General features: G+C 32.0%; 1 protein-coding gene across 3 annotated transcripts in view; it reads left to right on the top strand.

The window, feature by feature from the left end:
- Nucleotides 1–14,334, top strand: part of Gabra2 (gamma-aminobutyric acid type A receptor subunit alpha2) — a 126,636-nt gene extending 112,302 nt beyond the window's left edge. For 2 of the 3 annotated variants that reach the window (XM_076864134.1, XM_076864133.1), the window contains 2 exons: nucleotides 3,184–3,386; nucleotides 14,038–14,334. In XM_076864134.1, coding sequence (XP_076720249.1) covers nucleotides 3,184–3,386; nucleotides 14,038–14,334 — 500 coding nt within the window. Of the gene's footprint in view, nucleotides 1–3,183; nucleotides 3,387–8,137; nucleotides 8,318–14,037 lie in introns of all 3 variants that reach the window. The other variant, XM_076864132.1, reaches the window with a different exon arrangement.
- Nucleotides 14,335–24,379: the final 10,045 nt, after the last annotated feature.

Genomic DNA, 24,379 nt, shown 5'->3' with positions numbered 1-24,379 from the left:
AGGAGGAGGAGGAGGAGGAGGAGGAGGAGGAGGAGGAGGAGGAGAAGACGACAATGGCTCAGGAGGCTGAGGCAAGAGGATCAAAGTACAAAGCCAGCCTCAGCAATTTAGCAAAGCCCTAAGCAGCTTAGCAAGAACCTGTATCAAAGTAAAAAATAAAAATAAAATAAAAAGGACTGGGATGTGGCTCAGTGATTAGGGCTTCTGGATTGGATCCCTGGTACAAAAATAAATAAATAAGTAAAGGAGGAAGAAGAAGACTTGAATTTCTAAAACCAGGAAAACAAGAGGGAACTTTACAACTCAACTTACAGGGAAACAATAACAAGGACATTCAATAGTTCTATGCCATATTATCAAGATACCAGAGGAAGCAATCATCAGGAAGAAAATAAACACAGATTAATATTCCTTGGGAATATAAACACAAATGTCCTCAACAAAATATAAACAAACTGAGGCCAGACACATTTAAAAAGGGTTAAACACACAGTGGAGTAGACAAAGGGGAATGAAGGGAAGAGAGGAGGGATGGGATAGGGAAAGCCAGTGGACCTAACATTTCTATGAACATATATGAATACATGACAGTGAATCTCAACATCAAGTTCATTCACAAAGTACTAATAAAGAAAGAAAAAATTGGTAAGTAAATAGCAGAAAGATCCATAGATAAGAGGGAAGAGAACAGGGGTAGGAAGTAAGAGAGGGGAAGGGAATTACTGCAGACTGAATAAGAATAACTTATATTCTATTCTTTTATAATTATGTCAAAATGAATCCTATTGTTATGTATAATTAGAAAGAACCAATAAATAAATTAAAAAATAAAACATAAAAAGTCTTACATATCATATGCATGTAGGATTTATTGCAGGAATCTAAGGTTGGTTCAAAATATAAAAATTAATCAATGCAATTCAACATTGTTTTCTGGAAAATGGAGAGAAAAAATGAAAATTATCTCAACAGAAAGAGAAAACCTTTTGATAAAATACACAACTTTTTTTATATACCCAATAAACTAGCAATAGAAGAGAATTTCTTCAACTTGATACAAGGTATTTAAGAAATATATGTGAAAGACTACAAACATTCTCCTTGACATTAAGAACAAGATACAAATGTCTATTCTCATTCATTCCTTCAACATTATACTGTAGGCAATAGCCACAGCAATTAGGAAAGAAAGAAAAAATTAAAGGCACACAAAGTAAAAGTCTATTTGCAGATGACATGAACTTCTACATAGAAACTTCCTTTAGTAAACAGCATAAAAATATTAGAGCTATAAAAAAATTCACCAAAATTGTAGGTACAAAATGCACCTACAAAATCAGTTGTATTTCTATACACCACCAATGAAAAATCTGAGCATAAAGTTAAGCAAATCATTCCAATTACATTAGCATCCAAGCAAATAAAACATCTATAAAAAATTTCAACAAAGAAGGTGAAAATTTTATACATTGAAGGCAAAAGATGTTGCCAAATGAAAAAAAACAAAACATGGAAACATTTTCTATTTTATCTATATCTATCCAGTTTCTCTATCTTTAATGGAAAAAAATCCCATGTTTAAAACTTGAAACTCTTAATATGCTTAAGATAGTAGTACCTACCCAATGCAATCTGCAGATTAACTGCAATAACCACCAAAGTTCCAGTAACATTTTTTTTTTGCAAAAAAGATCAAGTTTATTTTTAAATCATATGAAAATATAAGGGACTACAAATAGCCAAAAAAAAAAAAACTTGAAAAAGAATTATATGTTGAATAAGAAAGGACCTCAACCTATTGATCTGAAAAATAAACCTAAAGCTGGACTATCAAAAATAGTGTGAAACTTGTATATAGATATATAGATATAGATATAGAGATATAGAGATATGTATAGATATAGAGATCATTGGGTTAGAATTGAATGCCCAGAAATAAGACATGTAAGTAAAGTTAATTTATTCTCAACAGAGATCCCATGGTGGGGAACAAACCTTTTCAATAAATAGTGATGGTACAACTGTCTATCCACATGCAAAAGAATAAATTGGATATTTACCTTATATCATACTCAAAATTTGATATCCAATTTCTTAGCTATGACACCAACTTGTAATCACTATGAAAAAGAATATTTGTTGCCTTCCATTCTCCTCAACATCAGCACAGTATCAGTCCTTTATGGTTTTGATAGTATTTTGATGATAATAGTTTTTTTTTTTAATCTCATTATTGCTTTGAATTTCCTTGGCTGATGGTGAATTTAAGTACATTTTCACATAATGAGTAACTTTTCTCATATGTGTACATATAAAATTCTGTCATCTATTTACATATGTGTATATGTGTGTATATGTCTCATATTTATCTTCTGTACAAAAGTCTCAAAAGTAAACATCTCATCAGTCTATGGGACCTCTAATAAAATGGGTGATTGTGGCTGTCTTCAGTGCTGATAGCACAACTTATGTCCTGAGTCACCCCCTTCCTTTATTTTAAAAAGTGTGACTGTCCTGACCATAGGCAGAAAAACTAGAAAGTGAATGAGATTTTATTTTAAACCAACAAGGATATAAAGTATTCTTTGAAAATAGGTATATACTTTTTATAAGGTTTTATTTTTAGAGCCTTGTTTTATTTCATGTAGATTCTAAGCTACAATAAGAAAAACAACTATTCTGATAACACTGAGCAACCCAGAATTAATTTCATACTTATTAGTCATACTTGAATGAAGAACTTAATCATAGTTCCATTGTGATCACCTGCGTGTGTGTGTGATTGGCTCATCTCTTAGAATGGTTCCAACAGTTGATGAACAAATTATTATGAGTTGTGTGTCCATTTTTAAATTTATGTTAATGAGCAATGGGTCAATTTAAAGTACCGAGTTTTCCTCGAAGGTTTATGTCACTGTTGTCAGTCTCTTTAACCTAAACTAGCTAAAAACAAAACAAAACAAAAAAAGATAATTTACACAGAAAAATAATGAAAATTGAAGGCATGTTCAGGAGTCATTACTTCAAAAACTAAAACTATTTAAACACTGTTGCACTGTTTTCTTAAACCAGGTAATTTTGGGGAAATTAAAATGGCATCCAAAGATAGCTTTTAGGAAAAGAAACAATATAAAAATGAACAACTGGTTCTAACAGTCTCTTGCTAATATCTATCTTTTGCAGGAGTAACAACTGTTCTGACAATGACAACTCTGAGCATCAGTGCTCGAAATTCTCTCCCCAAAGTGGCTTATGCTACTGCCATGGACTGGTTTATTGCTGTTTGTTATGCTTTTGTGTTCTCTGCCCTAATTGAATTTGCAACTGTTAATTATTTCACCAAAAGAGGATGGGCTTGGGATGGGAAGAGTGTAGTAAATGACAAGGTAAGTGAGAACTCCCTTCTGATCTTAATAGACTCCCCTAACATATCTGCCTTGTGGCAGATATTAATTTGACATTAAGGGAAATTCAAATATGTATATGATTCATATATGGTTGTATATCATATCAATGTTTACCAAAGTATTTTCTTGCCTGAAATCCTTTAGGAGTGCCTGTAGCAGTAGTAACACTTGTTAAAACCACTCTCCTGCGTCTGTTGAGCTCTATGTGTCAGACACTGTGCTAAGATTTTACATATGCTCTCTCAACATAATCTTTACAGCCATCTTAAAACTAGGGTCTCTCCTTAATTCTCATTTTTTACTGATGAAGAATCTGAAGCTTAGTAAAGTTATTTACTTGACCATGCTCACACAGCTGGTTAGTAAGTGTACTCGAATCCAGATCTGTGTATCTGACCATCAAGTTCATGCTCCTAAATCACTACACTGAATAAGGGGAGAGATTGTGAAAAGAAAATGGGAACTAACTTCACTGTAATAGAATTCCAGTTCTATCAATGGGATGAGTATCCTTCACCTCTTCCCTTCTTTGTCACTTGGTTGTAAAAGCCCAAATAGAATTCATATCTTCCCCATACTATGTGGAATAAATATGTAGGTGCTAGAATACCTAGGAATTTAAATTGCTTATATAGTCTAAATGGGAAAAGTTATTTGCTTTTAAGATTAACTTATTTTAATATTATTATTTTAGGTTGCAAGTAATGAAGCTAGTGGGTATTTTGTTCTTTGATATAATAATTGTTTCCTTAAGAGAAGGCTTTGGATTATAATAAGATATAAAATATTCATAATAATAGTAGAGACTTTAACTTGGAGAATTTCTTTCAACTCTATGTCTACTAAATTTATTTCTTTAAATTTAGAATAACATTTGCTGATTTTATTTCTTCTTTAATTATTTGAATGTATATTTTTCATTTCTATCACATAAAGCCCTTGAAACATATATATAATGATTGCTTTAGTTGAAAAGTCTTGCTTCTTTGTCCTAAATTTCATCATCTATAGAAGTTTTAGAGAGTGTTGCTTTATTTCATTTTATCAACTCTTCTTCTTGCCTACTAACAGATACAATTAATACATATTAAAAAGTATCTGATCAATTTTCTATGCTTAACTTCTAGGCTATTTCAGCATTTCTATTACATTTTATGGTTGATTCATGTTTTCATTTCCCATATAGTGTAAAACTTTTCATTTTATCTATGCAATTACTTCTTTTTAGCTGCATTAGTCACACATGCTCTTTTGTACTAACATTTTTAAGATAGAATATTAGTACTTCGTAAATATGTTACAAAAGATAAATTATAAAGTTTTGTTGTAAGATTTTATTTGGTGTATTATTTTCAATACTTGGTGGTGCCAATCAAGTTGACATTTTGATTAGGCCTATCAAATAATTACCTTCTCAACTCTTCCACTTGAAAACTGAAGTCCTGATCAATTAAAAAAAACTTCTTAATAATTTTTAAATGCAATAACCTAGTACTAACCAATACTGGATTTGTCTGCCCACATGGACAAGATAAATCTGTGTTAAAATTGTTGATGTTCCAATCTAATATTGAAGAAAGCAACTAACATCATTACTTTAGTTCTGAGGTTTACTTAGAATAACACATGAGGCATGTTGCTTGTTTGTATTGGCTTCTCCTCAGGTAGAGTGACTAACACAGTGCCTGACACTGAGAAACTTCAAAAATAGTTGTTGAATAAATGAATTTCTGATCTTAAATCCAACAAGAGGACTCCTTTGCCTTCATGAAAAGGTTTTAAACATTTTATAACAGTGAATTTAAAAGTGGGTACTCTATCCAATTTCATGATGCACATGGATTTTGAGAGATATTTCCTAAACTTACCTTAGGAAAAAAAAACAGGTTCTTAGAACTGAGAAGAAATTAATTAGAAGTCCTAAAGATGGCCTCTCTGCCTAAAAGAAATTTCAATGCAGTCTACCTCTGATTTAAAGAGTTTTGTACCTGGCCCATTATTGGTGTCCTTTTAGACTAACATGTCTGAAGGAAGTCTTTTGCTTTTGTGAGCATAAGTAGATACAATTAAATTATATGTCAATAAAAAGAGTATAAGAAAACTTAAAATTTGTAAAATAGCAAGTATCAATTGACCTCACAAGGAAAACTACTCAAAGATGGGGTTGCTTGTACATACCTGTAATCCCATTTATTTAGGAGCCTGAAGCAGGAGGATCACAAATTTGAGGCCGGTCTCAGAACTTAGTAAGGCCCTCAACAACTTGGTGAGCTCATGTCTCAAAATGAAAAATAAAAATATCTGGAGATGTAGCTCAATGGCCAAGCACCCTGGGTTCGATACCCAATACTACCCCCTAAAAAAAAAATACACACACACACACACACACACACACACACACACACACACACCTCAGAGCTATAAATTGATTGTGTATTTTTATAAACAGTAAATATATTTTAACATATTTAAACATGGATTTAACAATCCACTGTTTGCTTGTAGATTGTGTCATGTTGATTTTTATAGATATTTTTGCAAATAAACTAGCAGGTTTAGCAGGTTCACTCCTATATGTTCAAGTTTCTTTTGAGCCCTGTATTAGAAAATAGAATCTACCTTGCTCTCTTAGTGTGGAAAGGACTTTACACTATTTTTAGCCTCGTTTGTGAAACTGAACAATAATACTTTATCAATTTAAATCTGTATTGCTGGATGAAAGAATCCAACTCTAAATTTTTATGCCCTTCTGTATACAAAAGAACCTATCTATGTAACTTCCAAATACTTCTAGAATCTTCCTTCACATATAATTTTCCTTCTTTAGTCCAAGACTAATTCTACCATTCCAGCTCTTCAATCTTTTCTGTCTGTGGTTTTTATCAAACTTGTTCCATCAGTTATGTTTTTTTTCTCTTATCTCATCAAAATAATCTTTTCCATTTTATGGCTTTCTTTTAGCCTATGAAAATGTTTAACATGCTTAATTTTCCATAAAATAAACAACAGCACTCCCTCCTCAGATTCTACCTTCATTTCTCCACTCAAACTTTGAAAAAAAATTCCTTACTTTCAGTTTAATTCTTAGCCTACTGTAATCTGATTTTCCCCCATTTACTATCCTGTAACTGAGGGGCGCGAGTAGCCTCCATATTTAAGACTGGATAGTTTTCCATTTTTCTCTAGGGATCTTATTGAACCTTTCTGCTGTTATGCCCCAGGACTCTATTTCAGGGGCAGCCCTGAAACTATTTGTCTTCTTAAAACAGAATTCAGAATACCAGCTTCCTTCCCTCATATCCTGGAAGTTGCCATGATTCATTCTGTGTTTTCATATTCTCTGCCAGAGTTCACAGTGGATCCAGCCTTTCTAGCATATGTTCCTATTAATTCCCAAAGACAATCCTTTCAGCTTTCTTTGATGCTGCTTAAGCTTTACTTTTTACTGTGAGGTCCCCTATTTAAGAATATTGCTGACAATATTTTGAGGATTATCTGCACCAGTAAGCATACTGCCCAGCCATTTGCTATTCCCAACCAGCTCATCCCTAGCCCATATGTCAATTCCTCAGGAAATTTCTCAGCACCAGTAGTCCAAAAATAATTAGGACCTGGTGGCAAGTATGTACGCTGCCCTCCAATTTTCAGTAGACCCCTTACCATAGTTTGTAATTGCATATTTTTTTCAGCTCCTTCACCAATCATAATAATGATAAGGATGTTGATTTTAATAAATTATTTCTTTGTCCTTTGCACAGTATTTTGCATATATTAAGGCCCTGAGCCCTCTTGCAATAATCTTCTCTCTTTCCTTCCTTGAATACCAAATTCCTTTTTATTCCTTAAGATCTATCTGATATTATTTAACCTCAAAACTTTCCAGAGTAATATAATAGACATCTCCCATTGTATTTCCACAGCACTTGGCACAAATTCCTTTTATAACATCTCATTAATCTCTAGTTTTATTGTCAGTAAATCTTTTTCTATCACTAGGTTACAATATATGAGAGAAAATAAGTTTTGTTTTATTAATTATTGTATCTGCTCTAGCACAGCATCTGGCACATAGCTTAATTGAGTTACAGTTTTTTAAAATTCATTAACTTTAATTTCTTAAGATTGCTTTCATAAATCTGGGGCAGTAAGTCTAAACTGGGTAAGAAAAATATGGAATACAGAGATAAAAAATTACCTGCGATACAGACATATCAACATACTATCCAAACTCTTTTGGAATGTGCCATTGTTTTCTGAGTCACTTTAATTCATAGAAAACATCACATTTTTCAAGTGTATTTATTTATTTATTTCCATTTTAAACATCTTGTCTTGTTCCAAAAGAATTTCAGGCAGTTTAACAAAGAATGCATGTTTTTAAACTATAATTAACTAAAATAGAAATAGAAAACCAGGATGAAAGAAAATAGGTTTCGACATATCCACCATTGGGCCAACATTAGCTTGCAGTCCACAGCTATAGTAGTAGAGTTTCAATTTCTAAGCTTCTTGGTAACAAATGTAACACATGGGGGGAATTATTTTTTCATTAATCAAATAATGATAACAAATTTTCTCAGATAAAAGCTTTTTCTTATCCTGAAATTGCTTTTTTTAAAATCAAAATGCCACGTGGGGTTTATCATAGGGAAAACTGGTTACTGTAGCAAGTGATGTCAAATTTTTCCCAGTAAACTCAGTAATGAATTTCATATTGATGTTTCTTGTAGTCCCCTTCAATAAAAGCTGAAGGCATTATATTAACATACAACTCAGTGAAGGCAATTCTTCAAGGCGCTAAACTAATATGGTCCAAGTATGTAGCTTTCTCATGGCCCAGTTTAATCCAAGGAAAAACTTTAGAGTACTTAGAGAAGTGGATGGACTGTTTAACCTTCAAACAATCTTCTGTAAGTATCACTTTTCTTAGTCAGGGTGGTTAGCAGACAGTTGGCCATAGATTATCTGGCCAGGAAGCATGTTTTTGTTTTACAAATAACAGGCTTCTTAGCAGCCTCAGTAACTGTAAAAAGGCGACATGGAATGGTAGAACATAAACTTGTACTTTGGAGATCCGGGTTTTCTCCAAAGCTTGTTTACGCAGTGCTTGATATAAGAAGCCCATTTTTTTTTAATCATAAAGAACAATTTCTGAGACACTCTCCAACTTTGGAACCATGCAATTATTATTTTCATTCATTTAACATGTCATATCATTAGTGTATACATCATAGGTAGGTCATTTGCTCAAATTATTTAGGACATTATTTTCCCTACTACAGAAAGAAAGGCAAATTTGGTTTGCCACCATTGTGTAAGACATTTTGACTTCTGTAGTCAGGAAGTTACCTGACCTGGCATTTTAAATATGTATTGAGAGACTCTAATATTGTAATAAACTAAAAATATTCTGAATCTTATAAAACATCTAGAATGTTGAAAATGAATCATTATGAGTTACATTCCCTTTTTATTCCACTTCACTGACAACTGAATTGTCAGCAAACTACATAACAGCATAGTTTACACTTTTACCCCCACCTAGTATATAAAGATGTCATTTACTAATTTCGTTTGTAAACCCAATTCCACTCCCTTCTTCATTATGTGGGTCCCAGTCACAAATAAAAGTCCATGGCATTATTTTTTTATTGAGCTTATTTTATTAACTTCCACTCTTCTATGTCTCTAGATGGTAAAATTCTGGACTCTGGAGATAATTTACATAATAGAATTGTAGAAAAGCAATTGAATTCTGTTTCTACCAATCTAACAAAGATTTTATTGTTTCTTATAAACATAGTCTCTTATGTTATACTTTACATTGTATATATGCATTTTATCATAAAAATCATTCAAGTAACTATCATTCACTTATCATTGTGCAAATGTTTTTTGATTCTGCTTTGTGCCAGGAACTATGCTAGGAGCTTTGCAGCACCTAGTTTGTGCCTTCAAGGAGCTTACAATTAAGCGAAGGGAAAAAGAGAGAGAGAAAAAAAACTACACATGTACAATATAGAGATAAGTGCCAGAGTGCTGTGGAAAGGAATAGAAGGGCTATATAATACCAGCAACAGGAAGTGACATCTCAATACATGTGACTCACAACTGAGTCAGTGTTAGTCTGGTGATGGTAAGAAAATAAAATGTCTCTGATGGGAGGACCAGTGTAAAGTTAACTACCAGTTCCTGTGGAATTATGGTACCATTCACAGGTCAGGGAGAACGGAATGATATACAGACTTGGGCAGAAAGTGAGAGCATTTAGGCTAAGTGTATTTCTAGATAGTTTATATTTTAATTACCTGAGGTATGTGTAGGTGGGGAAGTGAAGTGAAACATAGTGGTTAAGAATTCAGGGGTGGGTGGAGGCTGGGATTGTGGCTCAGAGGTAGAGTGCTTGCCTAACATGCATTAGGCACCGGGTTCAATCCTCAGCATATAAAATTTTATATAAAAAATATATTGTGTGCACCTATTACTAAAAAATAAATATTAAAAAAAAGAATTCAGGAGATATTTTAATGGTCATCCATGTATAGGCATCAAAAAATCATGAATTATTCAACATTAAAAGAAGATAGCATTGTCAGTCTATCTTGATTTTCCTTCTAATTTATTCCAATTTTTACTTTTAATGCTACTTTTAAATTTTTACTTCAGAAACCCACTCTCTGTGTGTGTGTGTTTATGTGTGTGCGTGTTTATGTGTGTGTGTGTTTATGTGTGTGTGTGTGTGTATATATATATATATATATATATATATATATACATGTATGTATATATATATTTTTTTTTTCTGCCATAGCTGCCTTATCCTCCAAGTGATATGAAGTGGCTTATTTAAGTGCCTTAAAATAGACATACAGCATCGGATTAAATTAGATTATGGAACATTAGGTAGTAAGAACTACTAGAACATTCCTACTTCTCAAATGAAAATTTTATAAGGGCATTAAAAAGTGGCTTTCTGGCAGTGAGTCCTCTTTTGAACAGTGAACACAACAATGGTTTCATTGTACTATTTTTTTCAAGGGTCTGCAATCTAAGGGTTATGCTAAGTAGGGAAATTAGTTTGGAGAGGTCAAAGTCATGTGGCCCAAGTATTCAGCCTGCTGATGGTCTGGCTTGATCCAGGGCATGCATGATATTCAAAGAGCTCTTTACAGTAAAATTTCTCTCAACATAGTCCTTTTTAATAGAATCCTGTATTGAATAGGATAAGGTAATATCTCCTAGTAATGGCTTAAGGGTTTGTCTATTCTTTGGTAATATCACTGTCAAATCTGTCTTATAAAGAACAATAATAAAATACGAGGAATTAATCTGAATGCTCTGTTTTAGGTTATCTTAAAATTATTAAGTCATCTGTGAGTTCAATAGTATTTTTCCTCTATGCACATTTAATTTTAAACAAAGAAAACAGTGCTTGACTGTAGATCTGTGATTATTATTTTCAAATGGACACAGGGAAACTATTTTCTCCCTTAATACAAGATTTTGTAAGATCCTGAGCCAAGAAAGCTTTTTTTATGCTAGGAATTGAGGAGATGTGGCACCATATGGGGGCTCTGCCTTTCATTCAGTGAACTGGTAAGAAATTACAGGTGCCAGCCCTGGATCTTGACTGAAGATAGACCATATGGCTTTTACACTTTCCTTGATATTGGTCCTAAAAATGGTAAAGTTTCCAAGTTCCAAGGGAGCATTTTGAAGCCAACACCATCTCATGTGTTTAATGCTAAGCCCTTCTCTACTTTTATTCAGGTTTTGAAGCCATATTTTGAATAATGAAGAAAAACTAAGGTGAATTCTGTCCTTAACTAGCTCACTGAGTTTGTTTATAAAACCTTAGTTAGGCAAAATAAGTTTGGAAGTGATTTTTTTAACACTTCTTCTTATAGAAACCACAGTGTTATTATGAAACAAAAACCACTGCTAACATATAAATATGCAAGGCTGATATTTGGTGAACCAGCTGGCAGATCTCTTCAAATTATTTACCACTAATGTCCACTCTGATCGGTCAGAGTATTTATACTGATTACTGGTTAGTTGCTGTGTTCTAAAGTTTGTTAAATGATTTTAGTATGACTTTTTCATATGTGCAACTGAAGGGTATACAAGTGCAGGGATGTTGGCTTAGAGTTCCTATCTATAGCCTCCTATTGCAACAAAAAACATGTACATTGTATGATTCTTTGTCTAAATGTCTAAATCCTACCATAATTCCTGATCCAGCTTAAATGTATCACTTCCACAAAAACTTCATTAAGTTTTTCCACACAATGTTTATGTCTTCTTCCTTCTAATACATAATAAATTGTTATCTATGCATTTTGTGTGCCAGTAGTCATTGTCCAAAATATAATAGTGATCATTGTCTCTGCACTCCACTAAGAAAATTCATATTTCTTAATGTGGCTAGAATATACATTAGTTCACTTATTATTATTATTATTATTACAAGCGTCCAGTATAGCTTTGTTGTTCTTATCTCCCTTTCTTCAAACCAAAGATGGAAGCAGGGAGAGAAGGGAAAGGTTGAAGATCCTTTCCAAAACCCCAATTCTGTATAAATGTAATTGGATTTCATCATGAATGATGTTCAGAAGTAGTTGAAATAATAGTATAACCAATGGAAACTATTCCCTTTATGAGTTGCCAAGTTCTTTTTGAAGACTGCCACAGGGATATAAATTTCAACTGGGATATTTTAGGAAAGAAAATATCTACTCCCAAGTTTCAAACAACTTCCTCAGATAGGTCATTCAACATAACTTAAAAGCAAAGGTTTGGAAGTCAGACACATCTAATTTGTGATTTTTTTCAGGCATTAAACAGACAGACTACCTGGTCAGTAGACCTGGTTAGCCTCCATTTCTGAACTTACTACGTGGAGTGATAATGGAAATTGCTTCCTAGCCCAGAGGTGACACCCTGGACTTGCCAACCTGACACACTCTAGGGTGGAAAAGTGTTAGTTATTATTTTCTTACTAGAAATACACATGGCAATTAAGCTTCATTTGTTACATGAAACTACACACATCACTAGGAAGGAGAGCTGTTATTCTAGCTTTTATAATGTTCCAAATGGTAATCCCTCATCCCTTCTTTTATATCTAAGCAGATCTGCAAGAACATCTTGTCAGTAGGAAAAACCCTGCCCATGAAACCTGGGTAATCCAGACCTGTTTTTATTTTCTCCTGAGCTTTCAGAGCTCCTTCCTTATTTTATTTTATTTTAATATTTTGAGGATTCATTATTAAAGTAACTTATTTGTAGTTGTCCTTAAATCTGTGGTCTTACTCTTTTGAATAATTCATAGCTAGCTCAAGTTTCTTTGCCTTTAGATAACTCACAATTTACTTATATTGGCATAGAAACAAAGATAAATACCACTTATGCTTTTAGATTTCATTAATTCACCTATTTGTTGGGTGCCTACCTCATGGAAGGTCTCGTGCGAATCGCCAAGGTTACAGAGATGAACAAGAAAGAAGCAGTTCCAACTTTCATCACTTAGATCCTAATGAAAAAGGAAGATGCCAATCAAATCTAAGAATTTATACACTTTCTAAAAATGCCATCATAGAAATAAATCTTGATGCTCTGAAAGGATATAGATGATAAACAAAGACTACATTAGATAGAGAGACTAAGGAAAGGTTTTTCTGAGCGAATGACATTTAAACTTGAACAAAATATGAAAGGGAATTGATCTTGTGAAAAATGTGCTCAGAAGAAGGCATTCCAAGATGGGGAAGTAGTATGGTCTGAGGCGACAAAGTGAGGAAGTTATTCAGAAAACTGAAGTTATTTCAGCAAGACTTTTATGTAATGAATAAAGAGAAGTCATGGTGAGAATTGTCATAAGTTTCAGGGGATATTTTTTTAAGAAGTTTAAGCATAGGAATGATGTGATCCAATTTATGTTTTAAAGAGATCCCTGTGGCTATAGTGTGTCTAATGACTTAACCAAGGTCAAGCCACTCAGGAAAAGCACAAGGAAATGCTTCATCCAGACAGGAGATAACATAACCCAGGCAAGAGCTGTCGATAGGTGAACTCGCAATTAGAAAATGAAACAGATTGGGGATGAGTTAGGTGAAATCCCAAGAATTGGATTTCATTCTCCTTAAATGGTTTTAGTCAATTTTACACTGCCATCTGCATAAGGTTACAATTTCCTACCATCTTAGCAAAGTGTTGCTGTAAGATTTTTAACATAAGGAATTCTATTATCAAGTTAGAAATATGGGCTAATTTATTGTAGATGACCATTCCTCTTGTTAAAATATTTCTTCATTTCATTTATTCATTCACTCATTAATTCAACAAATTTTTGAGTGACTCATAGGTAAAAATATGTATTGCTTATTATAGTTATATTTTCCATGAAAACTACAAAATTGATTAAAAAATAACACCATGATTTTAGTCTAAGATAAAATCCTAATGGTTTTGGGATTTAATAAAGTTGTTTCATTTATTTTCCTAAATTCATTTTTCTAATGGGTAATGATACATATCAGGATATTTTTCTTCAGAATTTGAACTGGAGTTTGGAAAATTCTAAGTGGCAAGCTCAACCCACACTGTTAATTCTTGTATTTTTCAATAGAAAAAAGAAAAAGCTTCTGTCATGATACAGAACAATGCTTATGCGGTGGCTGTTGCCAATTATGCCCCGAATCTTTCAAAAGATCCAGTACTCTCCACCATCTCCAAGAGCGCAACCACGCCAGAACCCAACAAGAAGCCGGAAAATAAGCCAGCGGAAGCCAAGAAAACCTTCAATAGTGTTAGCAAAATTGACAGAATGTCCAGAATAGTTTTCCCAGTTTTGTTTGGTACATTTAATTTAGTTTACTGGGCCACGTATTTAAACAGAGAGCCTGTGTTAGGGGTCAGTCCTTGAATCTAGATACAAGTTATCTTTGGGATGTATAGAACATTAAACTTGGGTGTTTGGCTCTGTACAGTCTGACTAATAACTGCTAATTTGTGAACCAATATGTACAGTATGTATATAATGATGTAGCTTACCAGTAGACCTTTAATGGAGACATGCATTTGCTAACTCATGGAACTATGGGCAGAGAGCACCCCATGCCAAAAGAGCCATTGTCTTTTTTAAAGATTTCCCCTAGGACTTGGTTTCAAGTGGATTTAAGATGACCTGATTTTTTTTTCCTATCCTAATAATGATGAAAGTGGAGATCCTGTATCACCCTTTATGGAACCTTTTAATTTAGGTATTAAATAGGATTATTTTCTACTGTTGCCTATCTATGATAGAAGATAACATTGTCATTCAAAGATGAATACTTCCAAATAGCAGAACCTTATATATGCAACATCAGTTCCCTTCATGAGTGCACAGAATCCCTGCTAATGCAATTGGAAGCTTGACTCAGACACGCAGAAGAAAAACTAGAAATCTGAAATCAGCTTTTACTTATTCTGTATAGTATCTATAGCCATGTACATATTACAGCATGACAAGCTCAAACAATTATGAGTCACCCTGACAGGATGTTAATTATGCCTACAATTTCATAACTATTGGGATGTCATGGTCATTATGTTTTTAGCTTCAGAGTTTATATGAAAGTAATAATTGGGATTCCACAACTATTTCAAAATTTTAATCATTGGGGACTACCTTAAATTAAAAGAAAAAAAAAAAGAAAACAAATGTGTCATACTCTTTCCAGGTATGTGTTGAACTAAAATGAATCAGCTAAATATTTTATTTTATTTTATCTTATTTATTTATTTTGGTGCTGGAGACTGGAAAGTGAATCCAGTTTGGCTGCTGTGGAGCAGCATTCATACTGGATTAGAAAATTGTGCCAAAAACTCCAACTGATGAGAATTCATAGGTGTTCCAGACTATAGCACTTATGTGATTCTCTTCTTTCCTGTTTACTGCAAATTCTGCCTTAAGGCTTCTTTTCATCAGGACTCAGAAGCCACTAATTATAAAGGAAAGGGCAGTTAGTTGGCACATTTTTCTGTCTTGAAAGCATCTCTTTCAGATAAGTATTAATGTAAATCTGCTTTTGTAAATTGCAACTTTAAAGTTCACTGACTCAAATTTACAACAGCTTTGTATACCAGAGGTTTTGGTAAGTGTTGAACATTTTTAAACCATAACTTTAAGACATCACCAACAGATTGTGGGTTCATGTGCACAAATATATGTGTGCACACGTGCGAGTGCGCACACACACACACAAATGCATAACTAAATTCAAAACAAAATTACAATTTTATATTATTGCTAATTATTAGTGGGTAAATTTATTTTTCTTTTACTATTTGAAAATACCATTATGTCCCTGAAATATGCTAATAAAAGTTAACAATTGTGTATCATGCTTAGATTCAAAATTTCTGGCAAATCTAAAATACTTTCAATTGACTTGTACATTAGCAGTTATTAGCTGACTTTTAATAATAGATGCACCTTCACAATGATGTTTTTGTAGAAATACAAATAGTCAAATAGTGACATTTCTTGCAATTTTGTACAGTATTTGAGTATAGTGCAAAATAGATATGTTTACAAATCAATAAAAGAATATCTTATGAAAATAAGCAAAATCTCAACAAAAATTGCTTTTTCTTTGCCTCATTTATTTTTTATTTATTTTCATTTTCTTTGTTTTAGTGTGACTCTACTATGTGCTTTGCATGATTGTATTAATACAAAGGTCACAAATGCATCTTTATTAACAGAATTTGCCATGAAGAAAGACTTGACATTAAAAATTCCCTCACGAAAAAGTAATCCATAATCCTTAATAAATAAAATACAATTGTTACTTGAGCCAATAAATGTATTTCTTTAAAACCCTTCTAGTGATATGTTCTTTGTCATTTCTGTAGTTTAAAAATGTTCATTGAAATTGCAGATATTCTATTTTCATATACATTTAAACATATACGTCTTCTGTGTAGTTTAGGTTTGTGTGCAATAATATGAGAAAGTTCCTAATGCTCAAAGGCAAATAATAAAAATGCTTTGTATGGTATGCACTTTAAAATATTTTAGACATTTGCACTTCTCTCTAATGTCTGAATATAAATTATGAATTATGTCATTATAAAATATGTACATATGTAAAAATAGTTGTAAATAACAGTTTCTGTAGGAGAACTGAAAAGATTCATCTATAACTTGACAAAAGGCTGTGTCTACATTGATGGCAACAGTTTTAGAGTGTTTATGGTACATTGATAGAAAACTTACCTTTATTGTTATTCTTTGAAATAGTCTAACAGAATTTTTAACTTCAATCACTAAAATATTATTTGAGCTTAATGATGGTTCCGATGGCTCCAATTTCCCTATAATGTTGTTCATGATTTTCTGATTTCTATAACTTTGGTATATTTTTACACCATACTTATTCTTTTAATGTTGGGATAAATCAAAAGGTTTGGCTCTTGCTGGAGAGAGGAAGGATGTTCCATGGTAAAGCATTTTGAAAAACTGAACCAGGGTTTTTAATAATTATTCACTTTTCCATAAACCAATTTAAAAACACAAAAATGGTATGAATTTGTCACCATAAAGCCAATTTTTCAGAAAACACACTTTTACATATTAATATTTGTCCATTTGGCCTTCAAAATAACACATAAATTATTGTACGCAGTTCTACAACAACAACAACAAAGAGTTACACACTATGTACAAAATAAAGATAAATATATGTATATATAGAGAGAGACAGTCTCACTATTGTATAGTAGATATTTAATAGAGTTATGTATTTGACTTCCTATTCTATACAATGGCCTGAGATTGGTTTTAATATTCCACATAGGTTTTAATATTACACATATCACCCTCACATAATTTAGTTGAGAATTAAATCTCACTCTTATAAATACTTAATATCAAAGGCTAAATGAGTCACGTAAATTAATTTAGTACAGAGAGTTGTTTAATGACCTATGACATCACTACTATGCTAAGATGTTGGCTATTTTGCCTTCTTTGCTATACATGTTTCTGTTTGGTTATAAAAATGGAACTAATCTGACCATTTAATATTTTGTAAACTCCAGTGAGTCTTTTCAAGTGCCAGTGTTAACATTTAGAAATCTTTTTCAGGGATCTCTCTTTGAATTTATCTCAGGATTGGATAAGTGATCCCCTTGAGACACATTGCTAATTTTTCCCTTAAAAATTTATATCTTATTTTTTGAAACAACACAGAACCTATTATTTTACTCATATGTTTCTTTGGTAAATATATTTGGTAAGAGAGGCATGTGATATTCTCTATATATCACATGTATCTATGTGACTCTGCTTGTTACTGATTAAGGGAAATGAACTGGGCCATGACATTAGGATGGATTTGTGAAGGGCACCCGAGCTCTGTGGGCACTTTACTTTGGAATGACCTGTGATTATTCAATTAGAGGAGAAATGAAATGGCTCAAGTCACTTTCTATACTGTCATGGTCCTTCTGCCCGTTAGGAATTTGTTTCATGTGTTCCGTACTTAATACCCTCAGGTACGGTCTGTGAAATATAGGAAATATTTGTTACTTAATTTGAAATCTGGGGCCATATTGATACTAAATAAATTGTTCTAACTATTAGTCTTCTGACTCTTACATCCATCTTCAAATTTTAGAGACAACTGCTAGATTTTTTTTCCATATGAAAAATTAAGAATTTCGAGGGAATCATGAGCTCACCTATTGCCTTATAGTGCCATTTATTTTCCTTTTAATTGAGGTTTCATGGATCTTCATGAGCTCTTCAGGCTACACAGAAGCATAAAAGCATAAAAGTGAGAAGTGGTGCACTTATTTTTAACATCTGCATAATTGGGAACCCAGGACACTGTACCAAAACCACTTAGTGTAAACACGATGAATATGGTATTTTTCTGTAATGTTCATGATATAAAAATGACTATATTTAATATAATTATTCATAAATGATCCTTTGTTAACAAAATTTTTATTAAAGATATTCATATTTCCCATTAGTTTTAAGAGCTCATTCTTTTATGAAATTCAAAGAGAAAAATAGGGAAAGAAATATCAAAGAGAAGAACCCACAGGAATAATGGAGCTAATTAAACCAAGTACAGCATCCTTCCTTTTTAAATCCTAAGAAAGTGGATAAATTAGGAACATATTTGTATATACAGAAATATTTTAACATTTATGATCTTATCACCATAATCATTATTACTAAAATACTAAGATATAGTTCATGTGAAGGGCCTTTGGGGAGGGTAATGATAAATTATTCAAAATCTATTTCGTACAAGATTTTTAAAAAATTCTTAACTAGGAGCTTATTAGCATATCCATTTCCTTTAGTTGAAATATTTTATTTCTGCTTATTTATATAAAGAGCAGTTCATATAAGTAAGTTATACTCCACCATAAACCACTTTGTGTTGTACTTAATACATAATAACAGCTAATATTGCCAGTAGGGAAGAACAATTAGCGCACTTTTGGCATATAGTGATATTCCCAATGAACCTTTAGTAAGGTCTTAGCTTTGTGTGTGTGTGTGTGTGTGTGTGTGTGTGTGTGTGTGTGTGTGTGTGTAATTCCCAGGTGTATAGAATGAGCATTTTGAGAAATTCTGATAAGTTCATAATATCCAAACTATTTATTTTTTATTTAATGAATCCAATCACACATGTATCTTTTGTTAAAATAGCAATTAATTCAGTCAATGGAATTCCTTTTTCAATAGATGTCTAACCAAATTATTATCTATAATTGGTCTTGAGTCATATATATTCAGAAATGTTCTTTCTGTATGGATGTAAATATGTTCCCAAAGTATTTCTAGTTGATTGTTTTAACCCGTTAAGTTACAAATGATCTTGCAATTCTGCTTAGGAAGGTAATATGAAAAAATCTGAATTCCAAGTTTCTCAGTGAAGGTTTTTGGAAGGTCTTTAAAAAAGTAAATATCTGCTAGTCTAATTCTCCCACACCTTAGACGTGTAATAAATATTGTGTGTTCTTTTTCCTGTACAAAATGAAATATCTCAGTAATCATTTCCAAATGTCAAGTAATCTATTTTCATTACTGATTTGTTTCATACTTTATTTTTTAAATAAAAGGATTTGGAGTATATTCTTATCAGGAGCTCATTGCAAGTTAGTCAGTGTTCTAAGACCTTCATATGTCTGTGTGTGTGTGCGTGTATACAAACATAAATATATACCACACGTGCACACACACACACTATAATACCTCATTCAACATTCAATATTCACAATAACCGTAATCACTGTGTGACTTGAAACTCTGGAAGACTATATTTTCTATATAATACACCAACACAGCAGTATAACATATCTTAGGGAAACTTACAAAAATTAAAAACTTAATTTTTCCTTACTTTAATTTAAATGAATATTCATATCATTTTTGGGAAATTCCCTCACATAAGAAGGCCATTCTCTGTTTTTCAACAGGACAAAACCAAGAGAACTGTACTGTACAGAAACCAAAACTCCATTTCTGTGATGTTCACTATTCACTAGCAGTAGTTACAAATATAAACGCATTGCATTTTCCATTTATGGTCCATAGATAATTAACATCTATTTTTTAAAAAAATACTTAACAGTTGATTAAACAAACAAAAGTAAGTACTTAATCTCTTTATTTTCATTTTTTTTTCTTATCTTGCCAGATTTGTTAAGAGTTGTAAAGGTTTTGCTTCCACTTGCCATGCTGTCAGATTCATGACATTTAAACACGCTGGACTTAAAGAATTTTATGTTGGTTTTATTGAACATTTCGAGGTAAACTACTATCGATAAAAAGAAGCCTAAATTATTCCCAAATAAAAGCCATTTTTCCCCACTGGAAGTGTTGAATTAGCTTAGTTGGAATGAAAATTCAGTCTTTATTCTCCTTTTTAGAAGATTTATTTTGCCGTAACATGCTGCCAAAATGCCATCCTACATTATTGGATAAAAATAAATATTTCCCACAAAGGATATTTGTAGAAACAAACAATACTATAAAAGCAAAACACAGAATTAGTTTAGAAATAATGACATATAAATTTGTTCCAAATATGCCTATTGTTTAAGAATATTCAATAAAGTAGTTGGAGCTCTATGCTTTAAATCCAGAATCATGTGTAAAGCTGTATGATGTGTGATTAGATAGGCATAAATGAAACTGAACCAACCGTTGAGCCACATAATCATGAATTAAACTTCACTATCCCTAGAAAACTCCATGATTCCTTATGGTCTTTGCCATACTTGATTTTAAGTTGTTGATGTCCTATTTGTTTTCAAGATTTTTCTGAGCAGATATGAATTGAGATGTTTGGTGTGCTCTAAACTAAGGAATTTGACATTTCATGAACTGTCTCCATTAGAGGTGATGTGCATGGAAACTTGAAAAAGCTTCATATTTGTTACTACATTAGCAAAGTAAAATAAATAAATAAATACAAGAAATGAAATGCTTTCCCCTGGTTACTATTTAAATTTTTAAATTATTTACATAGAGAATTCACAATGAAGCTCTAACACTAAACTTTGAATATTTATATTACATGAAATTTGAAATTTTCTGGGTGACACTAATATAGTAGATTTCCTGGGTTGAGAAATAATTTGGGATCTAATAACATTTGTAATTTGCGACCTTGTAATTGGGAAAAGCCACTAGTTTTACATATGTGAAAAATTTGACCTTTAATGAATGTGTCCTTATGTTTGCTGTTTAAAAATTCCTAATTAATCACTTGCAGGTTAATGCTAAACATTATCTTTTTGTATTTATTAAAATTTATTTAAATATATTTGATCTGAAAATTGTGGTTTTTTTTAATACTCTAATGATTACATGGTTTCTTATTAGAATGGAATTTATTGTAATTGTGGCTTTTTTATATTGAGATATAACATGATATTTTATCATAGTGGTTTTAAATGTTGTTAGTTTCTTGAAACTCTTTTTAAAATATAAAAAAAGACACAGTTAGACAAAGTATAAATCTGTCCTGAAAATTTGGGGGGAAATCATGAATTGCTAAGTGGGATCTTTCTAACACACAAAAAAGTGGTGCAATGGAAAAGTTCACCCAGAAAATTGGTTTCCTTTTATTATAAAAGTGTTACTTTTACATGAAACTATAAAATAAAATAAATAAGATTTTCTTTCTTTAGATAGACTCCAGTTTATTATTCTGTTTATAAACTCAGACATCTTGTAGTTTTCTTATTGGATATATGTTTTAACAATCAATATTATTTAAATGAGTTCTTCTTGATTATTGCTACCTTTGCTGATATCATTGAGATAAAATAGTTTTACTTGTCAAAAGGTAGAAAAACAAAGCAATTTTTATCAATATGGTAAGTTTATCATATAATATTTTTCAACTCTAGCGGTATTTTAAAACATCCCAAAAGTTAAAAAAATTGGGTAAATGAGAATGATTTAATTTATAATAGAATTGTTAATGTTTTGTCTATATAATGTTAACATAAAAAAGAAAATAAAAGAACAAAGTGTATATGCATTTCATAAATCTTACTGTAAACATTTCTATTATCTAATGGGAATGTGGACCATTTATGTTTATACTGACCCACACTGTCCTGGTTTCTCCAGGAGTATGGAGGTGGATGCAGCTCTGACACATTGACTATGATTGGTATGTGGACCCTATCAAACAAAATTAAAACTCTTGTTTTCTATCCGAAAGAATCCATGACTAGAAAGACTAAAGTTTAATGTCAAATAGAAATTATCTGGCAGGAAATGTTCTAGAAAATTTACAATAAACAGGCACAAATTACAAGAATGAGGCCAAAACAAGAGGATTAAAAATAAAACAGAACTGGGATGGAGTTGGAACAAATGTTATAATTGAAAAATAGAATCTCTATTAAGCACCAAGGATGAAACTAGAAAATCTATTTTTTTTCTTCATTACTCATTATCTTCATAAATACATGTTTGGTCACACTATTATCAAGCAAAATAAAGCAAAGTTTACAATTTGGATACCTTTTATTCCATATGGAAAATCAGAGAAATGGTGATCATATGTAATGTTTAATACAAGCAGCTAATTAGTTTATTTTAAGGCAATATGGTACTATTTTCTGAAAGCAAGATCTCATAATTTCACATTTTTGCTTAGAATAATGAAGTTATGTTTACACAGAAAATCACTATTAATAACTTGTTATTAGGCACACATTATTATAAATTTTATTAAATCGAACATCAGTTCTTACTACTTTAAAATTATAAAACAACAGCTAGTATTTAATAATAGAACTGAAACACTAGATTATGTATACCATGCTTTGTATTATTTGAGCACACCACAGACAAAATTTCAGAAAACTTTGTGAACTAATCTTGAACAGAGTCAGGCTTGACATCATTTCCTGTCTGTCTGCCTTCACAGCTATCTCATAACTAGGTGTGGCATAGGAGAAAAGCTAGCCTCCCTAGCTTTTCACTGTTTATACAGTGAAGCTTAGTCCTGTTTCCACAGCCTTTCCAATGACCTGTACTATTTATCAAGCTCAAAGTCCATTATGTTGAAAATTTGTGTCTAACTGCATGTTCCTATGCCAATTACTAGACTATGTATTGCTCACACATATTCAATATTCATTTTCTCGAGAAGTCTATGATGTTATTTGATGTGGGAATTATGCTTTTTCATGCCCTTTGATTGAAATTCACTGGGATTCTTTGAATCTGCTGGTGTTCCTAGTTCTGGAAAGTTCTCAGTCATTATTCCTTTAAATATCATTCTTTTTCTCTATACTTTCTCCTCCACTCTAATTATATATGTATAATTATATATATATATTAGATCTTTGCACACTATCCACCATGTCACTTAATCTCTCATTTTTAATGTTCTCATGTCTTTGGTATGCCTTTTGGATAATTTATTTTGAGCAAAAGCTAGATAAACTGCCTAAAACAATATTTTTAGCATATTAAATGTCAAATCCATGATCTGTCCATTAAGTTGTGCAACAATTCCATGTAATTCTCTACCTTTGAAGTGAATTAATCAAAATATGAAAATTCACATATTTAATAAGACTTTATGAAAATCCTCCATTAGGCCACAAGAAAACTCCAGGTCTAAAATTTGAACAACTAACTTTAGCCAGATCAGAGAAAATGAATACCTTTCATATTCCTGTATATTTTCTTTTAAATTTATGAGACATGTCAGTTGCTTTAAAATAAAATCAAAACTGATCCATTTAAACTTGAGTGCTTTAAATAATTACCTTATTCAGGCACTGAATTTTTAAATAGCTCTTTCTTTCATAAATGGGCACAATATAGAGATCTTGTTGATAAGAGCATTAATTAAATGCTGCATGAGAACAAATATACTCTGAACTGTCACTTGGATTTCTCAGAGAAGTCATTAAAGTGCATATACTCATGGAAAAATTAAACAGAAAAAAAGAGAGCACAGAAATAAGTAGACATTTTGAACATAATTCTCCACAATTGTTAAACATTTCTTCCTATTCTGTGAGCAAAGGAACTGATGACCTTTGTCCATAACATCTTTTCAAATATGTTTGTCTAGTAGACAGCCTAGAAAGACAGAGATAGTGCCAAAGTCCAGTTATATACAGCCCAGTGTGATAGTTATAATATTTTACTCTGGGACCAAGATCAAGAAATTTTAATAGCCATTAAAAATGGTTCTTATCCCCAAGCTTGGGGTTTCTTTCCTGTACTATAATACATTTTGTGTATATGTCTGCTGAATTTTTTGTTGTTGTTGTTGTTGTTGTCCCATAGGAATGTAGGCTTAGGACATAGATTCAAACACAATGAATTCTGGCTAGTGTTAGCACAGTGAATAATATGCTCTCTTTTGTCTCTGACCAAGTAATCTCTTGTCTTTTGCAAATATCTGGAAAACTGT

This window comes from Callospermophilus lateralis, chromosome 8 (genome assembly GCF_048772815.1).
Source record: "Callospermophilus lateralis isolate mCalLat2 chromosome 8, mCalLat2.hap1, whole genome shotgun sequence".
NCBI classification, from domain to species: domain Eukaryota; kingdom Metazoa; phylum Chordata; class Mammalia; order Rodentia; family Sciuridae; genus Callospermophilus; species Callospermophilus lateralis.
The sequence above is the reverse complement of the archived record's forward strand: the minus strand, read 5'-3'. Positions and strand labels throughout refer to the sequence as shown.